Below are 23,734 nucleotides of genomic sequence, written 5' to 3'. Positions count from 1 at the left end.
TATGTAAAAGTAATAGTAATCTTTATGCATGATGCAATTATTAATTTTAATTTTTTGAAAAATAAAAAATCCGTAATTTATAGCAAAAACTAAAATCTTCCTGTTTTCGTATTTTCATTTGGAATTTTGAGAATCTAAAATTTGGCTAACCGGGTAAACCCGGTGAGTTCGGATGTAACTTTTTCCCACGATGATTTTGATATATTATACGTTTTGTTCCAACATCGTGTGCAAAGGTTAATGCGGTTTTAAAAAAAATAAACATTTTTTGCAAAAAAAAGTCAAAATTCGAATTTCTTAATTTCACCGAATAGTAGGTTGCATAACATACAAGAATCTGAAAACATTTTATTTTTTGAATTTTCTATCATTTTTTTGTATTTTACAAATGAAAAAAGGTGATCCAGGGGGGTAAAGTTTGCGTGGGGAGTAAAAAACTCGAAAAAACTTTTAGTCTCGGTTGGGGACATCAACCGGGACTAAAGGAACCAACCGGGACTAAAGAGTCATGCGCCGACCGCAGCCTGCCATAGCCCTTTATTCTCGGTTGGTGTTACCAACCGGAACTAAAGATTTACCCTTTAGTCCCGACTGGAGTATTATTCCCGGTTCAACAGCAGAACCGGGACTAAAGATCCAATTAGTTTCGGGTCAAACTATTTGGAGACTAATAGGTTGGTATGAAAGCCCTCTTTTCTACTAGTACCTACATACATCCCGTATCTCTAGTAATCCAGGCGCATATTCCAGCTAGCCTCTCCCGTCTGCTAAAAAACCTAAACGGCACTGTCACTTGGCGTAACGCAATTATGCAGGTTGCTGTCTGTATAACCTTTCTGCATTTCCTTTGCCATACGAACTTGACCGGATGAAACGCCACGTACGTAATGTGTACTTCTCTATCGACTGTTAATGTCCCAGCAGTAGTTGCAGAGGCAGCGTCATGGCACCCACAATCTGTCCTCTTTCTGGGAGCTTTCTATACACAGATACTACGTATTGGATTAGATCTGCTGCCACATCCACGCTTGACGCCACCAAGAGCGCGCCAAAATGCGGCGGTTGCAGTACCGCCTCGCGGCTATCCTCGACGCCCTACTCGCCGGCGTGCTGGCTTTTGGCGCCGCGGGGCACCGGTCGCCGGCGCCGCTGCGGTTCGCGCCGGAGGGTCGCTTCAAGGTGGCGCTGTTCGCGGACCTGCATTACGGCGAGAACGCCTGGACGGACTGGGGACCCGCCCAGGACGCCGGTTCCGACCGCGTCATGGCCGCCGTGCTCGACGCCGAGAAGCCAGGTAATAGTCCGGCCGGTGGCTGCCCCTATTCCAGCATGCAGTAATTTCTGCAGAGATTTAACTTTTCTCTGAGAATTTTCCCTCTCCGTCACTGAATTAACCGCAGACTTCGTCGTGTACCTGGGCGACCTAGTGACCGCGAACAACGTGCCGATCGCCAACGCGACCCTGTACTGGGAGAGGGCGACTTCCCCGACCAGACGCAGGCGGATTCCATGGGCGACGGTGTTCGGCAACCACGACGACATGGCGTTCGAGTGGCCAATGGAGTGGTTCTCCCCTGACGGCGTCCCGCCTGTGCACTGCCCACCTTCAGTCTCGGATTGCAGCTCCCGAGGGACGCCGCGGGTCGACCTGATGACGACCGAGATCGATCGCGACGGCGGCGAGCAGGGGCTCTCGCGTTCATCGGTCGGCCCCGAGAAGCTCTGGCCCGGCGTGTCCAACTACGTCCTGCAGGTGCTGTCGCGCGAGAAGGAACAAGACCCTGCTCTGCTCATGTACTTTCTCGACTCCGGTGGTGGATCGTACCCGGAGGTCATATCCGACGCGCAGGTGAGGTGGTTCCAGACCCAGGCTCAGTTCCTCAATCCAGATGGAAGGTCAGAAGAAACTTGCAACAACTCATTCTTATTCAACATCTGACGTTCTTGGCAAATATATCTGGTAGGTATCCTGAATTTCTGATGCTAGGTTGCACTTCCTCTTGGGGAACGAATGCAGGATTCCTGAGCTGGTCTTCTGGCACATACCAAGCACTGCGTATGCCAAGGTGGCTCCAAAGGCCAAGAGTAAGATAACAAGGCCATGTGTTGGCTCTCTCAACATGGAAGATGTGGCTCCGCAACAAGCTGAATGGGGCATGATGGAGTCTCTTGCCAAGAGGCCATCGGTCAAGGTAATGACACTTGCGGTTATTTTGGATGTCTGACTGATGATCATCTCTTGCGATGTTAATGTATTTGTATTTTAGGCGATCTTCGTGGGGCACAACCACGGGCTGGACTGGTGCTGCCCGTATGGCAAACTCTGGCTCTGTTTCGCACGGCACACGGGGCATGGTGGATATGGTGGCTGGCCGAGAGGATCGAGGATAGTTGAGATGTCTGAAAACCCCTTCTCTGTCGAGTCCTGGATCCGGATGGAGAACGGGACGACGCACAGCCATATCGTCTTGGGGTAGTATTCAGACTCGTTTGCGTTAGGATCTCTTGGATTCGCAATGGGAACCTTTGGTGCTTGTGTTGGAGGCGGAGCTCGACCCGAATTCGATTTAGTAGCTTGCTGCAAGAGAAACAAATAGTCCCACGTACAGACGTGCGATCAGATCGTGTGCTTTAGAATTTCCGCTTCCACGGCGCCGCCATGACGACCAGCCTGCCGGAGGAGCTGCACCTCGAAATCCTGAAGCGCCTCTTGCCGAGCCCCCAGGTGCTCGCCCGCGCATCCGCTGTCTGCAAGGAGTGGCATCGCGTCGTGAACGACCCTGTGTTCCTCCATGAGCTCTACCGTGCGCGCCGCGGGGCGCCTGTCACCCTTGGCTTCTTCCACAACTTCGACGACCTCCCCCGGAGGTTCGTGCACGTGGACGCGGCCGGCCCTGCGAGATTCCCCTTCGACTCCGTTGATCACAAGATGAGGAAGTGGAAGTTCTTGGACTGCTGCCATGGCCGCGTCCTCCTCCACGACGAACTCTGGTACAGGTTCCTGGTGTGGCAACCCATGACCGGCGACCACCATCTCGTTTCAAATAATGGCTCGTTCAGCAGAAGGCATAGTGGCGCCGCACTAATATGTGAATGCGGCAGAGACGGCGGTGGCGATGACCGGTGCACGCCCTGCAACTCCAGCCACTTCCGCCTGGCCGTCGTGTCCAACGACATGGTAACAGATTGCCTGCACGCCAGCGTCTTCTCCTCGGTCACCGGTAAGTGGACCACATCAGCAGCGGAATTGCCACCGACAAATCAGATCCGCCCAGAGCCATGTGTCATCGTCGGCAAAACCTTATACCAACCATTATTCGACTATCTCGTCCTCGCGTTTGATACGGACCACCGGACCCTAACAACTTTCGAGCGGCCAAACTTTGGCCATGTCCGACTATTCAAGTCAGAGGACGGCGTGCTCGGCCTAGCCGGGGTGCTGGGTTTCATGTTGTGTGTGTGGGTACGCGACGCGGATGCTTGGGTGACGCGCAAGATGGTGGATCTGAGCCAGATTCTTCCTACTCAGGCAATGCAATCACAGAATACAAACCCTTGGTTTACCTTTATGCCGGTGAAGATCATTGGGGTTGCAGATGGGGGGCATGACCTATTTTTGTTGACTGAGGTCGGCATATTCTTGTTTTGTGTCGACTCGATGGAGCTCAAGAAGGTGCACCAGGCTACTCACAACATGAAGACTGTTTACCCTTATGGTGCTTTCTATCTCCCACCTACTGCTCGTACTTCCACATAAAAGTTGCAACTTAGCTCTCGAGTACTCCATATGTTGGTCTCATATGTTTATTGATGTACAACAAAAATATATAATTTAGCTTCATTCTATGTTAATTTGCTTTATTTCTTTTATCTAATCGACGTTTCCTGTTTTATTAAAGAACCTCTTTCGATGGATTTCTTCTCTTTCTATCAGCACTAAATTACAAAATAGAGTTATGTTACAGCACTCTCCTTTATGAATCCGCCCAAAGTAATATGAGCCCTCCGTGTAGTTCTCTATTTCACACGAAAGACCGTGTTAATTAACAGATCCGTATCTGCCCAGGCAATAAAATGAACTTTTGGTGCCACCTTAGGATTACAAAGATGAATAAGGGCACTCGAAATGGGTTGTATCTACACTCGTATCTAACTGTATATTAAATAAGTGTACAGATACAACACCTCCAGTGCGTATCTACATGTTGTACTCCCTCTCTCACAGTTTATTAGGCGTGCGCGTCACTACGGGAGAACCGACGTGTGCCGACGGCCAGGCTATGTGCCGACGGCCAAATGTCGGGGCCATCGGCACAGAGGCCTCCAGCTACCGGCGACGGACCTCACCGTCGGCACAACACGGCCGTCGGCACAACGCACGGTACACCGACGGCCACCCTCGGCGCAACCGCGGCCGTCGGCACAGCTAGGTGGAGCCCGAAGGTCACCGTCGGCACATCTGCAACCGTCGGTACACGCTCTGACAGGAGGGCCCAGCCGTTAAACTGTCACGGCGCCGTCTGCACTGTGCCGACGGTAGCCCACGGCGCAACGGCGGCCGTCGGCACAGCGACTGACTGCTGGGTCCCCCTTCTGCTGTGCCGACGGTGACCCACGGCACAAGGGCGGCCGTCGGCACAGCCAATTATGCACATTTTTTGGTTTTTCCTATTTTTTTTTGCATCAAAGAGATAATTATTACCCATATAATTATTAATCCATATCATTTTTTTTGTTTATTTATTTCTCACTGCTATTTTGGCGAACCCCTTTGCGAGAAACCTATATATATGTATAAGGGCGGTATAGAACCCCTTCGCCAGAAATCGAACCTCGGAGGGGGTGAATGGCCCACACACGATACAAAATACTTAAGACCCACACACGATACAAAATACTTAAATAACTAGACTCACACACATACCAAAGCGCTTACAGAACTAGACCCACACACGAACCGAAACAGTTAAAGAACTACACCCACACAGATCGAGGAAGCAAAACACTTAAAGAAACTACACCCACACACATGAACCAAAACACTTAAAGAACTAGACCCACACACAAACCAAAGCTTTTAAAGAACACTGGGTCGACACATGACCCGCTAGACACACGGACTCGACACACACATATTAATCAGAGAAGTCGAAATCTTCATCCTCGGCGGGGTGTCCTCGAAGCGGTGGTTGTGAGGTTCCACAACCACCGTTCATCATTCTCCCCCCCATGTCGACGCCTCTCCTTTGGCGTACTCTGCTTCAACCTCGGCCTTCCTCTGCCGCTTTCCCGCCCTCCTCTCTCTCCTGTACGTCTGCTTCTCCTTCCAGAATGCGTGCGTTGCCTCGACGTCTCCGGGATGGTCTCTGCGCCCCAGTGCCATGAACTGCTCGTCCGCCTCGGTGGTATCAATCCGCCGCTGGCCAGCCTCAGACCGCCGCGCTTCACCCTGTGAGCGAAGTAGTGGCTCGATGAGAGACTACGAGCTTCCGTCAGAGACCTGACCTCCGGGAAGTTCATTTCGTGGCGCGGCCGGCCAAACCTCCAAGCCGCAACGTCGTATGCGCGGGCAGCAGCCTCCTTCGTGTAGAAGGTGCCGAGCCACACACGCGTACCACCGGCGGTGATTTCAGCCGCGAAATGTCCCGCAGCCGCAGCGAACGCCGATGAAGCCCGTGTTGCTACGGCGACGAGGAGCCATCTCGGCGGCGGCTCAGCTCGAGAGGATTTTGTGGTTCTATTGGATGAGAGAAGTGATGAAGGGAGAAATGTTGCTGGTGCTTTGTTAGGGGAGAAGCCATGGCTATATATAGGCCGACGAGGGGCTAAAACGGCGGGAAAACAAGGCGGGAGAGAATGGGCGGGAAAGGGTGGGCGGGACAAAAGGGCGGGAGAGAAGCAGCGGGAAAGGGTGGGCGGGAAAAAAGGGCGGGAGAGAAGGAGCGGGAAAGGGTGGGGCGGTAAAAAAGGGCGGGAGAGAAGCAGCGGGGAAAAGGGTGGGCGGGAAAAAAAGGGCGGGAGAGATTACGCATGTATAGGGGGAACTCCCTCGGAGGTGAACCGTAGAGAACCTTGGGATCATATGGGATGATACGTGTTTCCAAAAGTACCTATGACCAAAACAAGCTCAAACGAAGGCATACGCCCACCGGGGACCCCGATGGGATGCGATCAAAGGGGTAGACGACGCGGTCCAACGGAACTAGGGTTTCGTCGAAATCGAGCATCGGACCTAGGGAATGGCCCCAAAAGTTGTGTGTGTCCACATGGCATGCACAAAAGTGATTTGAGATGGTTCTATATCCAATGCTACCCCCTCCGGGTGTGCCGGCTTCTCGGACATGGGGTTCCTACACTTGGCGGGTCTGCATGTATAGGGGGAACTCCCTCGGAGGTGAACCGGAGAGAACCTTGGGATCATAGGGGATGGTACTTGTTTCCACATGTACCTATGACCTAACCAAGCTCAAACGTAGGCATACGCCCACCGGGGACCCCGATGGGATGCGAGTCAAAGGGGTAGACGGCGCGGTCAACGTAACTAGGGTTTCGTCGAAATCGAGCATCGGACCTAGGGAATGGCCCCAAAAGTTGTGTGTGTCCACATGGCATGCACAAAAGTGATTTGAGATGGTTCTATATCCAATGCTACCCCTCCGGGTCTGCCGGCTTCTCGGACATGGGGTTCCTACACTTAGGCGGTCTGCATGTATAGGGGGGAACTCCCTCGGAGGTGAACCGTAGAGAACCTTGGGATCATAGGGTATGGTACTTGTTTCCACATGTACCTATGACCTAACCAAGCTCAAACGTAGGCATACGCCCACCGGGGGACCCCCGATGGGATGCAGTCAAAGGGGTAGACGGCGCGGTCAACAGAACTAGGGTTTCGTCAGAAATCGAGCATCGGACCTAGGGAATGGCCCCAAAAGTTGTGTGTGTCCACATGGCATGCACAAAAGTGATTTGAGATGGTTCTATATCCAATGCTACCCCCTCCGGGTGTGCCCGGCTTCTCGGACATGGGGTTCCTACACTTAGGCAGATTCTGCATGTATAGGGGGGAACTCCCTCGGAGGTGAACCGTAGAGAACCTTGGGATCATAGGGTATGGTACTTGTTTCCACATGTACCTATGACCTAACCAAGCTCAAACGTAGGCATACGCCCACCGGGGGACCCCCGATGGGATGCGGTCAAAGGGGGTAGACGGCGCGGTCCAACGAGAACTAGGGTTTCGTCGTAAATCGAGCATCGGACCTAGGGAATGGCCCCAAAAGTTGTGTGTGTCCACATGGCATGCACAAAAGTGATTTGAGATGGTTCTATATCCAATGCTACCCCCTCCGGGTGTGCCCGGCTTCTCGGACATGGGGTTCCTACACTTAGGCAGATTCTGCATGTATAGGGGGGAACTCCCTCGGAGGTGAACCGTAGAGAACCTTGGGATCATATGGGATGGTACTTGTTTCCACATGTACCTATGACCTAACCAAGCTCAAACGTAGGCATACGCCCACCGGGGGAACCCCGATGGGATGCAGTCAAAGGGGTAGACGGCGCGGTCAACAGAACTAGGGTTTCGTCAGAAATCGAGCATCAGACCTAGGGAATGGCCCCAAAAGTTGTGTGTGTCCACATTGGCATGCACAAAAGTGATTTGAGATGGTTCTATATCCAATGCTACCCCCTCCGGGTGTGCCCGGCTTCTCGGACATGCGGTTCCTACACTTAGGCGGTTCTCGCATGTATAGGGGGGAACTCCCTCGGAGGTGAACCGGAGAGAACCTTGGGATCATAGGGTATGATACTTGTTTCCACATGTACCTATGACCTAACCAAGCTCAAACGTAGGCATACGCCCACCGGGGGAACCCCGATGGGATGCAGTCAAAGGGGTAGACGGCGCGGTCAACGTAACTAGGGTTTCGTCGTAAATCGAGCATCGGACCTAGGGAATGGCCCCAAAAGTTGTGTGTGTCCACATGGCATGCACAAAAGTGATTTGAGATGGTTCTATATCCAATGCTACCCCCTCCGGGTGTGCGCGGCTTCTCGGACATGGGGTTCCTACACTTAGGCGGTCTGCATGTATAGGGGGAACTCCTCGGAGGTGAACCGTAGAGAACCTTGGGATCATAGGGTATGGTACTTGTTTCCACATGTACCTATGACCTAACCAAGCTCAAACGTAGGCATACGCCCACCGGGGGAACCCCGATGGGATGCAGTCAAAGGGGTAGACGGCGCGGTCAACAGAACTAGGGTTTCGTCAGAAATCGAGCATCGGACCTAGGGAATGGCCCCAAAAGTTGTGTGTGTCCACATTGGCATGCACAAAAGTGATTTGAGATGGTTCTATATCCAATGCTACCCCCTCCGGGTGTGCCCGGCTTCTCGGACATGCGGTTCCTACACTTAGGCAGATTCTGCATGTATAGGGGGGAACTCCCTCGGAGGTGAACCGGAGAGAACCTTGGGATCATAGGGTATGATACTTGTTTCCACATGTACCTATGACCTAACCAAGCTCAAACGTAGGCATACGCCCACCGGGGGAACCCCGATGGGATGCAGTCAAAGGGGTAGACGGCGCGGTCAACAGAACTAGGGTTTCGTCAGAAATCGAGCATCGGACCTAGGGAATGGCCCCAAAAGTTGTGTGTGTCCACATGGCATGCACAAAAGTGATTTGAGATGGTTCTATATCCAATGCTACCCCCTCCGGGTGTGCCCGGCTTCTCGGGCATGGGGTTCCTACACTTAGGCAGATTCTGCATGTATAGGGGGGAACTCCCTCGGAGGTGAACCGGAGAGAACCTTGGGATCATAGGGTATGATACTTGTTTCCACATGTACCTATGACCTAAGCAAGATCAAACGTAGGCATACGCCCACCGGGGGAACCCCGATGGGATGCAGTCAAAGGGGTAGACGGCGCGGTCAACAGAACTAGGGTTTCGTCAGAAATCGAGCATCGGACCTAGGGAATGGCCCCAAAAGTTGTGTGTGTCCACATGGCATGCACAAAAGAGATGTGAGTTGGGTCTAGATCCTATGCTCTGGTACACCCTCCGGGTGTGCCCGGCTGCTCGGCCATGGGGTTCCTACACTTAGGCGGTCTGCATGTATAGGGGGAACTCCTCGGAGGTGAACCGGAGAGAACCTTGGGATCATAGGGTATGGTACTTGTTTCCACATGTACCTATGACCTAAGCAAGCTCAAACGTAGGCAGACGCCCACCCGGGAACCCCGATGGGATGCGATCAAAGGGGTAGACGGCGCGGTCCAACGGAACTAGGGTTTCGTCAGAAATCGAGCATCGGACCTAGGGAATGGCCCCAAAAGTTGTGTGTGTCCACATGGCATGCACAAAAGTGATTTGAGATGGTTCTATATCCAATGCTACCCCCTCCGGGTGTGCCCGGCTTCTCGGACATGGGGTTCCTACACTTAGGCAGATTCTGCATGTATAGGGGGGAACTCCCTCGGAGGTGAACCGTAGAGAACCTTGGGATCATAGGGTATGGTACTTGTTTCCACATGTACCTATGACCTAACCAAGCTCAAACGTAGGCATACGCCCACCGGGGCACCCCGAAGGGATGCAATACAATGGGTAGACGGCCCGGTCAACATAAATAGGGTTTCGTCAGAAATCGAGCATCGGACCTAGGGAATGGCCCCAAAAGTTGTGTGTGTCCACATGGCATGCACAAAAGTGATTTGAGATGGTTCTATATCCAATGCTACCCCCTCCGGGTGTGCCCGGCTTCTCGGACATGGGGTTCCTACACTTAGGCAGATTCTGCATGTATAGGGGGGAACTCCCTCGGAGGTGAACCGGAGAGAACCTTGGGATCATAGGGTATGGTACTTGTTTCCACATGTACCTATGACCTAACCAAGCTCAAACGTAGGCATACGCCCACCGGGGGACCCCCGATGGGATGCAGTCAAAGGGGTAGACGGCGCGGTCAACAGAACTAGGGTTTCGTCAGAAATCGAGCATCGGACCTAGGGAATGGCCCCAAAAGTTGTGTGTGTCCACATGGCATGCACAAAAGTGATTTGAGATGGTTCTATATCCAATGCTACCCCCTCCGGGTGTGCCCGGCTTCTCGGACATGGGGTTCCTACACTTAGGCAGATTCTGCATGTATAGGGGGGAACTCCCTCGGAGGTGAACCGGAGAGAACCTTGGGATCATAGGGTATGATCCTTGTTTCCACATGTACCTATGACCTAACCAAGCTCAAACGTAGGCATACGCCCACCGGGGGACCCCCGATGGGATGCAGTCAAAGGGGTAGACGGCGCGGTCAACAGAACTAGGGTTTCGTCAGAAATCGAGCATCGGACCTAGGGAATGGCCCCAAAATTTGTGTGTGTCCACATGGCATGCACAAAAGTGATTTGAGATGGTTCTATATCCAATGCTACCCCCTCCGGGTGTGCCCGGCTTCTCGGACATGGGGTTCCTACACTTAGGCAGATTCTGCATGTATAGGGGGGAACTCCCTCGGAGGTGAACCGGAGAGAACCTTGGGATCATAGGGTATGGTACTTGTTTCCACATGTACCTATGACCTAACCAAGCTCAAACGTAGGCATACGCCCACCGGGGGACCCCCGATGGGATGCAATCAAAGGGGTAGACGGCGCGGTCAACAGAACTAGGGTTTCGTCAGAAATCGAGCATCGGACCTAGGGAATGGCCCCAAAAGTTGTGTGTGTCCACATGGCATGCACAAAAGTGATTTGAGATGGTTCTATATCCAATGCTACCCCCTCCGGGTGTGCCCGGCTTCTCGGGCATGGGGTTCCTACACTTAGGCAGATTCTGCATGTATAGGGGGGAACTCCCTCGGAGGTGAACCGGAGAGAACCTTGGGATCATAGGGTATGATACTTGTTTCCACATGTACCTATGACCTAAGCAAGATCAAACGTAGGCATACGCCCACCGGGGGAACCCCGATGGGATGCAGTCAAAGGGGTAGACGGCGCGGTCAACAGAACTAGGGTTTCGTCAGAAATCGAGCATCGGACCTAGGGAATGGCCCCAAAAGTTGTGTGTGTCCACATGGCATGCACAAAAGTGATTTGAGATGGTTCTATATCCAATGCTACCCCCTCCGGGTGTGCCCGGCTTCTCGGACATGGGGTTCCTACACTTAGGCAGATTCTGCATGTATAGGGGGGAACTCCCTCGGAGGTGAACCGGAGAGAACCTTGGGATCATAGGGTATGGTACTTGTTTCCACATGTACCTATGACCTAAGCAAGCTCAAACGTAGGCATACGCCCACCGGGGGAACCCCGATGGGATGCAGTCAAAGGGGTAGACGGCGCGGTCAACAGAACTAGGGTTTCGTCAGAAATCGAGCATCGGACCTAGGGAATGGCCCCAAAAGTTGTGTGTGTCCACATGGCATGCACAAAAGTGATTTGAGATGGTTCTATATCCAATGCTACCCCCTCCGGGTGTGCCCGGCTTCTCGGACATGGGGTTCCTACACTTAGGCAGATTCTGCATGTATAGGGGGGAACTCCCTCGGAGGTGAACCGTAGAGAACCTTGGGATCATAGGGTATGGTACTTGTTTCCACATGTACCTATGACCTAACCAAGCTCAAACGTAGGCATACGCCCACCGGGGGACCCCCGATGGGATGCAATCAAAGGGGTAGACGGCGCGGTCAACAGAACTAGGGTTTCGTCAGAAATCGAGCATCGGACCTAGGGAATGGCCCCAAAAGTTGTGTGTGTCCACATGGCATGCACAAAAGTGATTTGAGATGGTTCTATATCCAATGCTACCCCCTCCGGGTGTGACCTGCTTCTCGGACATGCGGTTCCTACACTTAGGCAGATTCTGCATGTATAGGGGGGAACTCCCTCGGAGGTGAACCGTAGAGAACCTTGGGATCATAGGGTATGGTACTTGTTTCCACATGTACCTATGACCTAACCAAGCTCAAACGTAGGCATACGCCCACCGGGGGACCCCCGATGGGATGCAGTCAAAGGGGTAGACGGCGCGGTCAACAGAACTAGGGTTTCGTCAGAAATCGAGCATCGGACCTAGGGAATGGCCCCAAAAGTTGTGTGTGTCCACATGGCATGCACAAAAGTGATTTGAGATGGTTCTATATCCAATGCTACCCCCTCCGGGTGTGCCCGGCTTCTCGGACATGGGGTTCCTACACTTAGGCAGATTCTGCATGTATAGGGGGGAACTCCCTCGGAGGTGAACCGGAGAGAACCTTGGGATCATAGGGTATGATACTTGTTTCCACATGTAACTATGACCTAACCAAGCTCAAACGTAGGCATACGCCCACCGGGGGACCCCCGATGGGATGCAGTCAAAGGGGTAGACGGCGCGGTCAACAGAACTAGGGTTTCGTCAGAAATCGAGCATCGGACCTAGGGAATGGCCCCAAAATTTGTGTGTGTCCACATGGCATGCACAAAAGTGATTTGAGATGGTTCTATATCCAATGCTACCCCCTCCGGGTGTGCCCGGCTTCTCGGACATGGGGTTCCTACACTTAGGCAGATTCTGCATGTATAGGGGGGAACTCCCTCGGAGGTGAACCGGAGAGAACCTTGGGATCATAGGGTATGGTACTTGTTTCCACATGTACCTATGACCTAACCAAGCTCAAACGTAGGCATACGCCCACCGGGGGAACCCCGATGGGATGCAGTCAAAGGGGTAGACGGCGCGGTCAACAGAACTAGGGTTTCGTCAGAAATCGAGCATCGGACCTAGGGAATGGCCCCAAAAGTTGTGTGTGTCCACATGGCATGCACATGTACCTATGACCTAACCGTCGACACACTTTGAGGATGGACAAAGGAGGTCTAACTAGAAGACAACAAACATGCATAGATAGGAGTCCGCAACCATTTTTACATTACAAAGTGTGTTAGTCGGGGTTGAACTTGAGACCTCCCGACTCTTATATTATATTGAATTAATGCACTAGCTAATAATTCAAACGGTTAGAAAGGACTAGGCTATATATTTTAGCGGGCGATAAATGAGCATGGATGAGCACCGAGGAGAAGAACATGTGCGGTGTAGCCGTAAATCCTAAACCTTGGTATTCTTGGCTTGAAGTTTTGATAAAAAAAACATGTATATACATATATGGATGCATACACACATCTATAATACAAATAGAAAAAGAGTCTAAAAAAAAAAAAAAAAAAAAGGTGTGCCGACGGTCACCGTCGGCACAAGCTGGCCGTCGGCACAGAACCCCACTTAAGTGGGGTCGACGCGGGCCGCCCTGCCTCATCCCCAAACGACCTTCCCCCCGCGCCCACGCCTTCCCCCCGCGCGCGCCGCCGCCGCCCTGCCCCCGCGCCGCCGCCGTCCTCCCGACCGCCGCCGCCCTGCCCGCGCCCGCGCCACGCCCTGCCCCGCGCCGCCGCCACTGCCGCCGCCTGCCGCCGCGCCACGCCCTCCCCGGCCCGCGCCCACGCCCTGCCCAGCGCCGCCGCCGTCCTCCCGACCCGCCGCCCTGCCCCGCCGCCGCCGCCGTCCTCCCGGCCGCCGCCACGCATCCCCTGCCAGCGCCGCCGCCGCCCTGCCGCCGCCCTGCCGCCGCGCCCACGCCCTCCCGGCCGCGCCCACGCCCTGCCCGCGCCGCCGCCGTCCTCCCGGCCCGCCGCCCTGCCCAGCGCCCGCCGCCGTCCTCCGGCCGCCGCCGCCTGCCCCGCGCCGTCCCCGCCGCAGCCATCCACCGCGCCGTCCCGCAGCCCTGCCCCCTTTGCCCCGGTAAGTTTCTTTTTCCGCTTTTTAGTTTTTGCAATTAGGTAGGTAATTGTAATTGTAATGTAATGTAAATTTGCAAATTAAAATTGAAATGAAGTAAACAATTTGCAAATTGAAATTGAAATTGAATTGAAATTGAAATTGAAATTGAAATTGAAATTGAAAATAGAATTCTAATTGTAAATTTGCAAATTGAAATAGAATTTGCAAATTGAAATTGAAATTGAAATGAAGTAAAGAATTTGGAAATTGAAATTGAAATTGTAATGTAAATTGAAATGAAAATGAAGGAATAGAAATGGAAATTGAAATTTGCATTGACAAATTTTTATTATTTTAACTAGGTACCGTAGTGAGCACCCCGCGTGACGACCCCGGATCTTGCGGCGCATCTCTACGGCCGTCGACATCGCCGGTTGTTCGACTACTTCCTCTACAGCCGAGGGTGAGCTGAATTGCCGACTCCCCCTTCGCATTTTTTATGTCATTAGATTTAATTTATCCGTCAAGTCGCGTAACCTAGGTGTCAATTCCCGTCCGCAAGCGTTACGCGGATAAATATGCATTAGTGGTCAGCATATTTTGAACCGTAACGCTTGTGGCATTTACGGGACAGTCGCCGGACCCGTAGTTGGGTACGTTTTCCATGTTCTGCTCGGGTGCGAGACAGGATTTCGTCAGCGCCTCCCTGTTGTTCTCCGGATGCACATCCTCTCGGCTTTTTGCCGAGACGTGTATCGGGAGAGCAGCGGGGAGGTGCTCAAATTCTGTCTCGCACCCGCGCAGAACGGGGAGAACGAACCCAACTACGGGTCCAGGGGCTGCTAGGAGCCCACCTAGTAGAGATGTAGGTTGATGCACGCGTTTTCGCCGGTAGAAAAATAAAAATATGATGCATTCAATTTCATGCTACTATTTGTTGTTTGTCACGCAATAAAGCAGGATGGCTGATAATGAGTGGATGTACGGTGGCCGTGTTAGTTCGACTCAAGTGACAGATGAATGGAAATGGAAGACCGATTTGTTAGTGAAGGAGTTAGCTCGTGGTTCGAAGGGGATTGTTCGTCCCCGTTGCCCTTGCAATGTCTGCAGGAGGCGTCATCCTAAGGATATTCTAGAGATGACTAAACACCTTTGGTGGAATGGGTATATGCGTGACTACGACCCGCCGGTCGACTTTTCTCGGCACGAACGTGATAGAGGTGAGGTGATGCGGCAGCGGATCGATGGCAATGAGAACGATGGCATCTTAAACTTGCTAGATGATCTTCGGGATGCGACATGCCGAGTTACCATGGGACGAACAGTCTGAACCGGAGGAACCGCACTTTGAACCGGAGGGACCGCCACAACCGGAGGAACTTCCGAGAGGAGGAACCTGAGCCAACCGCGAGGGCCTTCATTGATATGATGGCCTCAGCTAGGAGGCCTCTATACCCGGGTGCAAAAATGTCTCAACTTGATGGCATCACGCGAGTTGCTAGCCGACAAGTGCATGTTTGAGAGTACTCGAGCATCCTTTGAAAAGACTACGAGCACAGTAGGTAACATGTTGCCTGAAGGTCATTGCTTGCCCAAGACCATGTACGAAACGAAGAAAATCTTGAAAGCATTGAAAATGGATTATGTAACATATGATGTCTGTCCAAAACTTTGCCTTTTGTTTTGGAAAGACTATGCGAATGACAAATCTTTGTGCCAAGTGTGGTCACTCTAGGTATCATGAGGTAGATGTAGGCAATGGTCGAAGAGGCGGACAAAAGTAGCCATAAAGATTCTTCGTTATCTCCCATTCATCAAAAGAATCCAGCGGCTTTACATGTTCGAGGAGGCGCCAAGCGAGATGACATGGCATAAGACCGGGATAAGATTGCAAGACGAGAAGAAACGGGTACCCATGGTACATCCATCGATGGTCAATCATGGAAGCGCTTCGATGAAAAGCACCCAAATGAGGCAAGTGAGGCTCGGAATGTTAGAATTGCGATAGCAACCGATGGATTCAACCCATATGGTATGTCGACCGCCGCGTACAGCTGCTGGCCCGTGTTTGTTATTCCGCTCAATCTCCCTCCGGAGTCGTAATGCAAAGGAAGAACATATTCTTGTCGATGATCCTTCCAGGGCCTGAATATCCAGGGAAGAAATTGAGTGTCTTAATGCAACCACTTGTGGATGATTTGCACCACTCGTGGCATCACGGTACATTGACATACGACCGAGCATCAAAGAGAAACTTCATCATGAAAGTTTGGTTCCACTATTCGATGCATGACCTACCCGGGTACGCCCTATTCTGTGGGCATAGTACAGCTGGTAAGTTTCCATGCCCAGTGTGCAGGCACGAACTAGAATTCAGGCACCTAAAAGCTGGACACAAATATGTTGCCTTTGACAAACACCGCAAGTTCCTCAGTCCAGGGCATCGGTTCAGATCTGACAAGAAAAACTTCACGAAAGGCGTAGTTGTGCTTGAACATAAAGAAATACCAAAGTTCAATGGTGCAACTGTTGATGCTGAGCTACGTGCTCTCCAGCCTAGTAAGGAACCCGGCCACCAATTTGAGGGATATGGTAAAACGCACAAGCCCCGGACTCACATAGCAGGCATAACAGAGCTCGAGTATTACAAGGACCTTGAACTTCCCCATAATATCGATATGATGCACACCGAAAAGAATTGTGGGGAGGCATTCCTTAACACCTGCTGCAACATACCAGGCAAGTCAAGGGATAATGTTTCAGCTAGAGTCGATATTGAGGAGATATGTGACAGGGTGGCTCTACACATGCAGCCTCCTGAGGGCAATCGAAAAGGTTGGTTAAAGCCGCATGCCAAGTACTGTCTTGATAGCGCCGACAAGAAGGAGGCATTTACGTGGCTCAAATATGACGTGATGTTCCCTGATGGTTATTGTTCGAATATGAGTAAGGGAGTCAATCTTGCTACAGGAAAAATAAACGGGCTCAAGAGTCACGACTATCATATATGGATTGAGCGGCTGATGCCGGTGATGCTTCGAGGGTATCTCCCCGATCATGTCTGGCGAGTGCTTGCGGAGGTGAGCCATTTTTTCCGCACGGTGCGTGCTAGCGGATATGTACCGAGGTGATTGAGAAGCTGCAGCAGCAAGTGCCGGACATGCTATGCAAGTTAGAGATGATATTCCCCCCAGGCTTCTTCACTCCGATGTTACATCTCATCGTCCATCTCGCCAACGAGGCACTCTTGGGGGGACCGGTGCAGTATCGTTGGCAGTTTTGTATTGAGAGGGAGTTCAAATATATTAAGTACAAATGTGGAAACAAAAATAAGATTGAAGCATGCATAGCTGAGGCAACTCTCCTCCATGAGATGGCAGACGCCACGACAATGTACTATGCCAATGATGTGCCCACTAAGCATAACCCGGTCGCTCGGTACAATTCCGATGAGCCCAACCGTGACCCAAAGCTCTTGCTCTTCAAATATCCCGGTGGCAAGGCCGGTGCCTCAAAAGTGGAGAACATTTCGCCAGAAGAGAAGGATTGCATAATGCTTTACGTGCTTATGAACATGGAGGAAGTGGTCGATTTCATGAGGTAAAATGATGAACCAATTACTTTGCAACCAGTAACTTGGTTTTGGTCTAATACGTATTTTCTCCTTTCAGCCAATTCCATGATGAAATGTGGTCAGGAAGAAATGGTCCCACTCCCACGCAGTGGTACACTCTTCTGAAAGAGGGTGCCCCGCCCTTAAATAAAAGCTTCGTGAACTGGTTCCATGAAAAAGTAATTTCTCAAATGTTCCTCTTACTTTGCAATCCGTGACTTGTCTTATTACACGTAACTAATGCACAAAATAATCTGAACTGAACTTGTAGGGAGCTGATCCCAACGTTGAGATGACAGATGAGTTGAGATGCGTTTCCCAGGGTTTTAACCGTAGAGTCCATACGCATGAGAAGTATGATGTAAATGGGTATCGCTTCCATACGGAGTTTCACCAGAAGAACCAGCCTAATGCAAAAACAATAAATACTGGGGTCTACACCCGCGGAGCCGATGATCTTGATTACTATGGAAGGTTACAAAAGGTATACGAGTTGACGTTCAACAACGCAAACATAGAACTTAAGCTCTTTGTGTTCAAATGCCACTGGTTTGACCCACACGGTGGAATGAGAAGCACCCCTTCCATTGGTTTAGTTGAAGTTAGGCCTACAACCACCTACAGCGGATCCGACGTCTATGTTGTGGCTCACCAAACCAAGCAAGTTTATTATTTGTCCTACCCATGTCAGAATGAGGAACTCATGGGCTGGGAAGTCGTGTTCCAGGTATCGCCACATGGTAAGCTACCCATCCCCTCCGAGGACGATTACAACAACATTGACCCGGCAACATATGAGGGAATTTTCTATCAAGAGGAAGAGCAGTTCGGGGCTCTTCAAATAGACATAGGTCTTCAGGATCTCCACAACGATGTACAAATGCGTGGTGAGACCGTGGTGGACCTGAAGGACATAGCTATGCTCACCAAGCGCCATGCGAGCAAAGACAACATTGTCGAGACTCAACCGGAACCCAATGCCGACCATGAATACTCATATGATACTGATTTTGATAGTGAGGCTGAGAACCCAATGCCTAGAGATGAGAGTGGTGATGAATGGTGAGGGTCTTTTATGTTTAGTACCTACATTATCATTATGCTTAATACATACATTTGTCATTATGCTTAGTACCTACATTATCATTATGCTTAATACATACATTTGTCATTATGCTTAATACCTACATTTTTCATTATGCTTAGTACCTATATTTGTCATTATGCTTATTAATTTTCAACATGCTTATTAATTATTTTCTCTTTTTCTTATGCAGGTAATTGCCCAATATGAGCAGACGGAAGGCATCATCGAGCTCCTTGCTTGATCAGATGCATCAGCGGACGCCGGGGGCCGGGTGCTTCCGGACGGAGTGCAAGACCCATTATTCCCACCCGGCGTTACGAAGACGCGAGACGGAGGACGGGGAGGACGAGGGGGAGGACGAGCTGGAGGACGAGGGGGAGGACGAGCTGGAGGACGAGGGGGAGGACGAGCTGGAGGACGAGGGGGAATGCACAGCTCCTTCTAGCCGACATTCCCTCTCGCTTACGGCTCAGTGGCTCCACAGACGCCGGACGAGGAGGAGGACACGAGCGAGGAGGAGGACGCCACTCGGGAGGAGGAGGAGGAGTCTAGGGACGAGGAGGCTTCGACGGAGATGTCTCCGAAGCAGTTGCGGATTCGTGGGGAAGCGCAGTTCCCGATGAGAGTAAGGAACCTGCTACGGAGGATGAGAAGTGGCTCCTTGTCCCGGAAAGATAGAGTAAGTAGTAAGGTGATTTCATTTTCGTTATGACACTTAGCATTTTCTAATGTTTGATAATTGTGCAGGAATTTCACATACACGGGGAAGAATGTCCGCGTGCCGGGGAGTCTGATTGGAGCTGCTATTAGGAAGTGCGGCCGGGGATGTACACTCCGGTCCTTGGGGGCGAGTCCAAGCTAGCCTACACTTGGGAAGACTATGAGATAGCGCCTTACCCTGGCTTTGCTTCCGCCGCCGACGCCGTGATCAAGAAGTTTTGGGTACGTAATGCATACTCTTTGGGTTTCGTTCATATGTAGTTGATAACCCCACCGTGATAACTCATGCCTCTCACACTTTCTGTTATGCTTGATTGCAGCGCAATTATAGGGTGGCGATCGAGCATAAGGATAGGGCGGACGTGGTGCTCCGTAACATGTGTCGGAAGTTGACACGGCAGCGGTGGTACAACCAGAGGATCACGTGCATCGGCCACTTCTATGCCGAGCGGGCGTAAGGTACACAAAGCCCGAGATTGTGCGGGGACTCGCCCGGCTATGACGATAGATGACTTCATGTCGGTAAGTAATTGTCAATGCGATTCTATGTACCGCGGCTAACTTGCAACTATATTGTTTGTTCTTCAAATGAGTTTTGATTTTGCAGGTTGTACCACATTGGGCTGATAATAATAAGAGGGCCGCCTTCATGGAGTTGGTCAAGAATTGGGTCGGCGAAAACCCCGATTTCAAGGCCGTGAGCGACCGGAACAAGGCCAACCGTGGTTCTCAGGGAACACACACTCGCGGGGAGCAGCAGCACCGATCGCTATCGGGAGCGTTCGGTACATATAAAAATGGAACAAGCTGCATTTTTGATTTTCGATGATATGCATAACATTTGTTTTGTGATGCAGGGGAAGAAGCTCGGGAGGGAACTTGGTGAGATGGAAGCGTGGACGCACATGAAGCTGGTGACGCCCGGTCCGAACGAGCCTCGGCCCGCGCCTGAGATGTACTACGGCAAGGCCAAAGAGAACAAGGAAAGATACTGCGAGGAGTACGCCAAGCTCCATCCAGAGGTGGAGGACCCTATGACCGAGCCGGTCGACGAGGTGGCGATGATGTCGGCGGGGTCCGGCCAGCCGCATGGACGTCCCGCTGCCTTGCTGGGGTTTCAAGCCTCGAGAGGAACTTCACGCAGATCAAGGCTACCCTCCCCTCCGGCAGCTACGCTACCTCCTCGCGGACTACATGCCGTTCTCGGGTAGAGGTTGATGTAAGTCATCCACACTTTCATCCTCTGTTTTGACTCTTGTTCCTGAATGGCTATGTTGATGAGACGCATTATTTCTGAAATTGTAGACTCAGCTCGAGGAGGCCTATGCAGTAGCTTACGAGGAGTATCTCGAGAAGATTAAGGAGCATGACCTTGTGAAAGATGCCTATGTCCAGTGGACGAGCAACCAGATGGCGGTAAGTTTCAATCTCTATGGTTGCAAAACATCATAAGTCCCCATGTTTGAATCTGAGCTATCTCTCCCGTTTCTTGCAGAGTTTCACTCGGTTCATGATGACTGGAGTGCGAGAGGAACCACTCCCAGAGCCACCTCATCCGGGGCCGACGCGGTGTTCCGTCCAAGGAGGAGTTCTATATCATGTACAAGCGTCAGCGTCAGTTGACCCCGGTAAGTTGCTAACTTGGCTAAGTTGCTAACTTGGTGTGACATGGCTAAGTTGCTAACTCCCTCCAACATGTAGGGATTGGGAGAATCCGGGAACGACACTCCTTGTGGTACGCCGATGCACCCCGGTCGCCATTCTCCTGGTGCTTCTGCCGAACCTCGGCATTTTTCTGGTTCCGGTGGCTCTCGTCGTGGTTCTACCTCCCCGAGCACCGTCGAGCTACAGCGGCCTCACTTCACCGACTCGGAGCGAGCTCCTCCCTGTAGCTCGATCGGCACTCGGGTGGTGCCCCACCAGAGTTTCGACCGGGGACGCGCACATGATGCCATGCTCCATCTTTGTAGTGGATCCGGTGTATGTACCATGGTCTTGTATGCTATATTTGTGCTATTTGTGAGATTTGATGCTATATTTGTGAGATTTGGTGCTATACGGTGATATCTTTGTGCTATATGGTGCTATATATGTTACTGCATATTCAATCCTATAATATGTGCATTTTGTGCGATTTTCTGAGCAAATGAGGCCAAATTGGCAAAAAACAGAAAAAAACTGGACCTGGCTGTGCCGACGGTGTCACCGTCGGCACAGGCCCGTAGCTGTGCCAAATGGCAGGGTCTGTGCCGACGGTGACACCGTCGGCACAGCCAGGTCCAGTTTCGCGCGTTTTTTTTCCAGTTTGAATGCCACCGGTTTGCCGCCAGTTCTGGGGAAAAAAAAGGGAAACTATGCCGACGGTGTCACCGTCGGCACAGCTGGGGACGTTGACGGCGCCGGCGTGACGGCTGGTTGGCTGTGCCGACGATGAGGCGGCCGACGGCCACCATCCAGCCGTCGGCGTACGGCTGTGCCGACGGTGAAGTTCTGTGCCGACGGTGCACGCGCAGACCCCGACGCCTGCTGTTCCGACGGGGAGACGCCGACGGTGACCGTCGGCAGAGACGGTGCCGACGGTGAACGTTGTTGTGCCGACGGTGCGGGGCCGTCGGTGTAGCTAGTCGTCCCCGTAGTGCGTACCCCTAGGTCGTAAATTTAATCAATTTAGCGTTAGTTATATGTTATAAAAACTAGTTGAATGCCCGTGCGTTGCTACGGCTTCTTTTTTTCTCACATTGTGTCAATACAATAGTTATAAAAAATCACGTGTATCAAAACCACAAGTTATCTAGAAAAACTTATAAGATTCTAACCAGTCTGAAATATATTTAACAACTATATATTTGACATCGTTTGAATATGCAATAACTACTCCACTAATTAACTATTTTATATTTAAAAAATGTCCTCCTCGATACTCCTTAGAGTATGTTGTACAATGTATGGAATATTATCGAGTGCTTCATTTTGATGATACTTAAGCAAGCGTACCAAAAAATTCTTCCTCAGGTCGATAACATTCTGCACAACAATACTTGTCATTAGCATGTATAGTTTTAGTGAAAAAATATAAAGTGCAGCGTAAAGTACCCACCGTGCATATTGGATGTACCAACTTTTTACCATTCCATGAGACCATAATATAAAAAATGAAATAACCAGACGCTTTCCTGTAGATAAATTACTCATTATTATCTTAATTACCGAAGAAATTAAAACATATAGGTTTTATTTTGGAGATACTCACATGCTTGAAATTTGCGGAATATCAGTTGACGACGTGCGTGGCCAGAAAAATATATCGGCAGCCCAACCAGGTTGTGCTAATGCAAGTGCGTCGGTTAGGTAGAATTCAATTCTTTGTAAGATTGATTTCATCTTATGCGACCGAACCATTTTACCCTCCGACGATGGCGGCATGGACCAAGGATCAATAATAGACACAGTACATTCATGCTTATCGATGGAGAACAAGTTAAAGTGACCCGCAGATGCATAAGGGAGAAAAACCTTCAAAAGGACAACCATTAGAAATACATGTAATGTGACACTGTTGGATAAGTGAATATATTTACCAAGTTGCGTGATGCGATTTTGTAGTCTATCTCAGGCCAACTATTGAGCAATGTTGCTAGGTACTGTATATTTGGCTTTACTCGGTATTTTTTACCTCGTGTGGAATCCACCATCGCCGTCTGAGAAAAAAATACTGTTTAGAAACATAGTGACAACAATGAAAATGCCAGATTGTAGTAACTTACACAAAAGCGTAGATCCATGTAGTGCACATCAGTCTCTGCTATCTGTAGGATCTCGTCGCATGCCACTATACGGATTCCTAAGTTGAAGCAGTCATTGTCCATATGTTGGTCCATCCTAAGTATGTTCTGGATTTTCTTAAGACTCAGGCCTACAGATATGGTTTGGAGCTCCGCACCCATTCCTGCCTGTGAGGAAAATGTTAAAAATGGTAAAACCATAGCAATGCATAATATCATATATATTTTTAACATAGTGCTTACATACTCCAATAATTTGGGGTTTTGAATCGACATGATGTGTTAGAAAAGCTCGTCAGCTAACTTGTGTGGGTTTGTGGGTATGATGTGGACTTTATCACTCAAGTCTAGTTGCTTTGGACCCTCCACAATCATACAATCAGAAGTAGACACATTTTCTTCATTGGTACGTTTATAGTATATTGGCTTTACTTTTATCTTATTCAATTCGAACTCCACCAGTACAACGATTAATTTTCGGCGAAATTCTTTCATATCCTTCTGCAAAATATAATATTTAAAAACATCTCCTTAAGACAACTATTGAAAATGTAAGCGGCTACTAATGTTATCCTTAAAAATAATAACACATCTGAGTGAACTGATCAGACAACACATCACATGTCCAATATTCCATATAATTAAGCATGAATAACCCGCATGATGCGCTACAAGATTATGATGCACCATTTTAGTAATTCATGTAGAAAAATCAACGTAAATAACATTTGGACTTGCATAAAATTAATTGTACCAA

At 50.6% G+C, this 23,734-nt stretch overlaps 2 protein-coding genes across 2 annotated transcripts; both read left to right on the top strand.

Annotated features, from left to right (window-relative positions):
• Window positions 1-1,003: 1,003 nt before the first annotated feature.
• On the top strand, window positions 1,004-3,852 carry LOC127345686 (probable inactive purple acid phosphatase 16). The gene is made up of 4 exons (XM_051372193.1): window positions 1,004-1,294; window positions 1,401-1,896; window positions 2,018-2,192; window positions 2,268-3,852. The coding sequence occupies exons 1-4, from the start codon at window positions 1,054-1,056 to the stop codon at window positions 2,475-2,477; spliced, it is 1,122 nt and encodes a 373-aa protein (XP_051228153.1). The 5' UTR covers window positions 1,004-1,053; the 3' UTR covers window positions 2,478-3,852.
• LOC127340371 (uncharacterized) lies at window positions 2,660-3,757 on the top strand. The gene has a single exon (XM_051366131.1). It carries the CDS (start codon window positions 2,660-2,662, stop codon window positions 3,755-3,757), a length of 1,098 nt encoding a protein of 365 aa, XP_051222091.1.
• Window positions 3,853-23,734: the final 19,882 nt, after the last annotated feature.

Source organism: Lolium perenne, chromosome 3, assembly GCF_019359855.2.
Source record: "Lolium perenne isolate Kyuss_39 chromosome 3, Kyuss_2.0, whole genome shotgun sequence".
In the NCBI taxonomy this organism is placed as follows: domain Eukaryota; kingdom Viridiplantae; phylum Streptophyta; class Magnoliopsida; order Poales; family Poaceae; genus Lolium; species Lolium perenne.
Note: the sequence above shows the minus strand (reverse complement) of the source record. Positions and strands in the feature narration are given on the sequence as shown.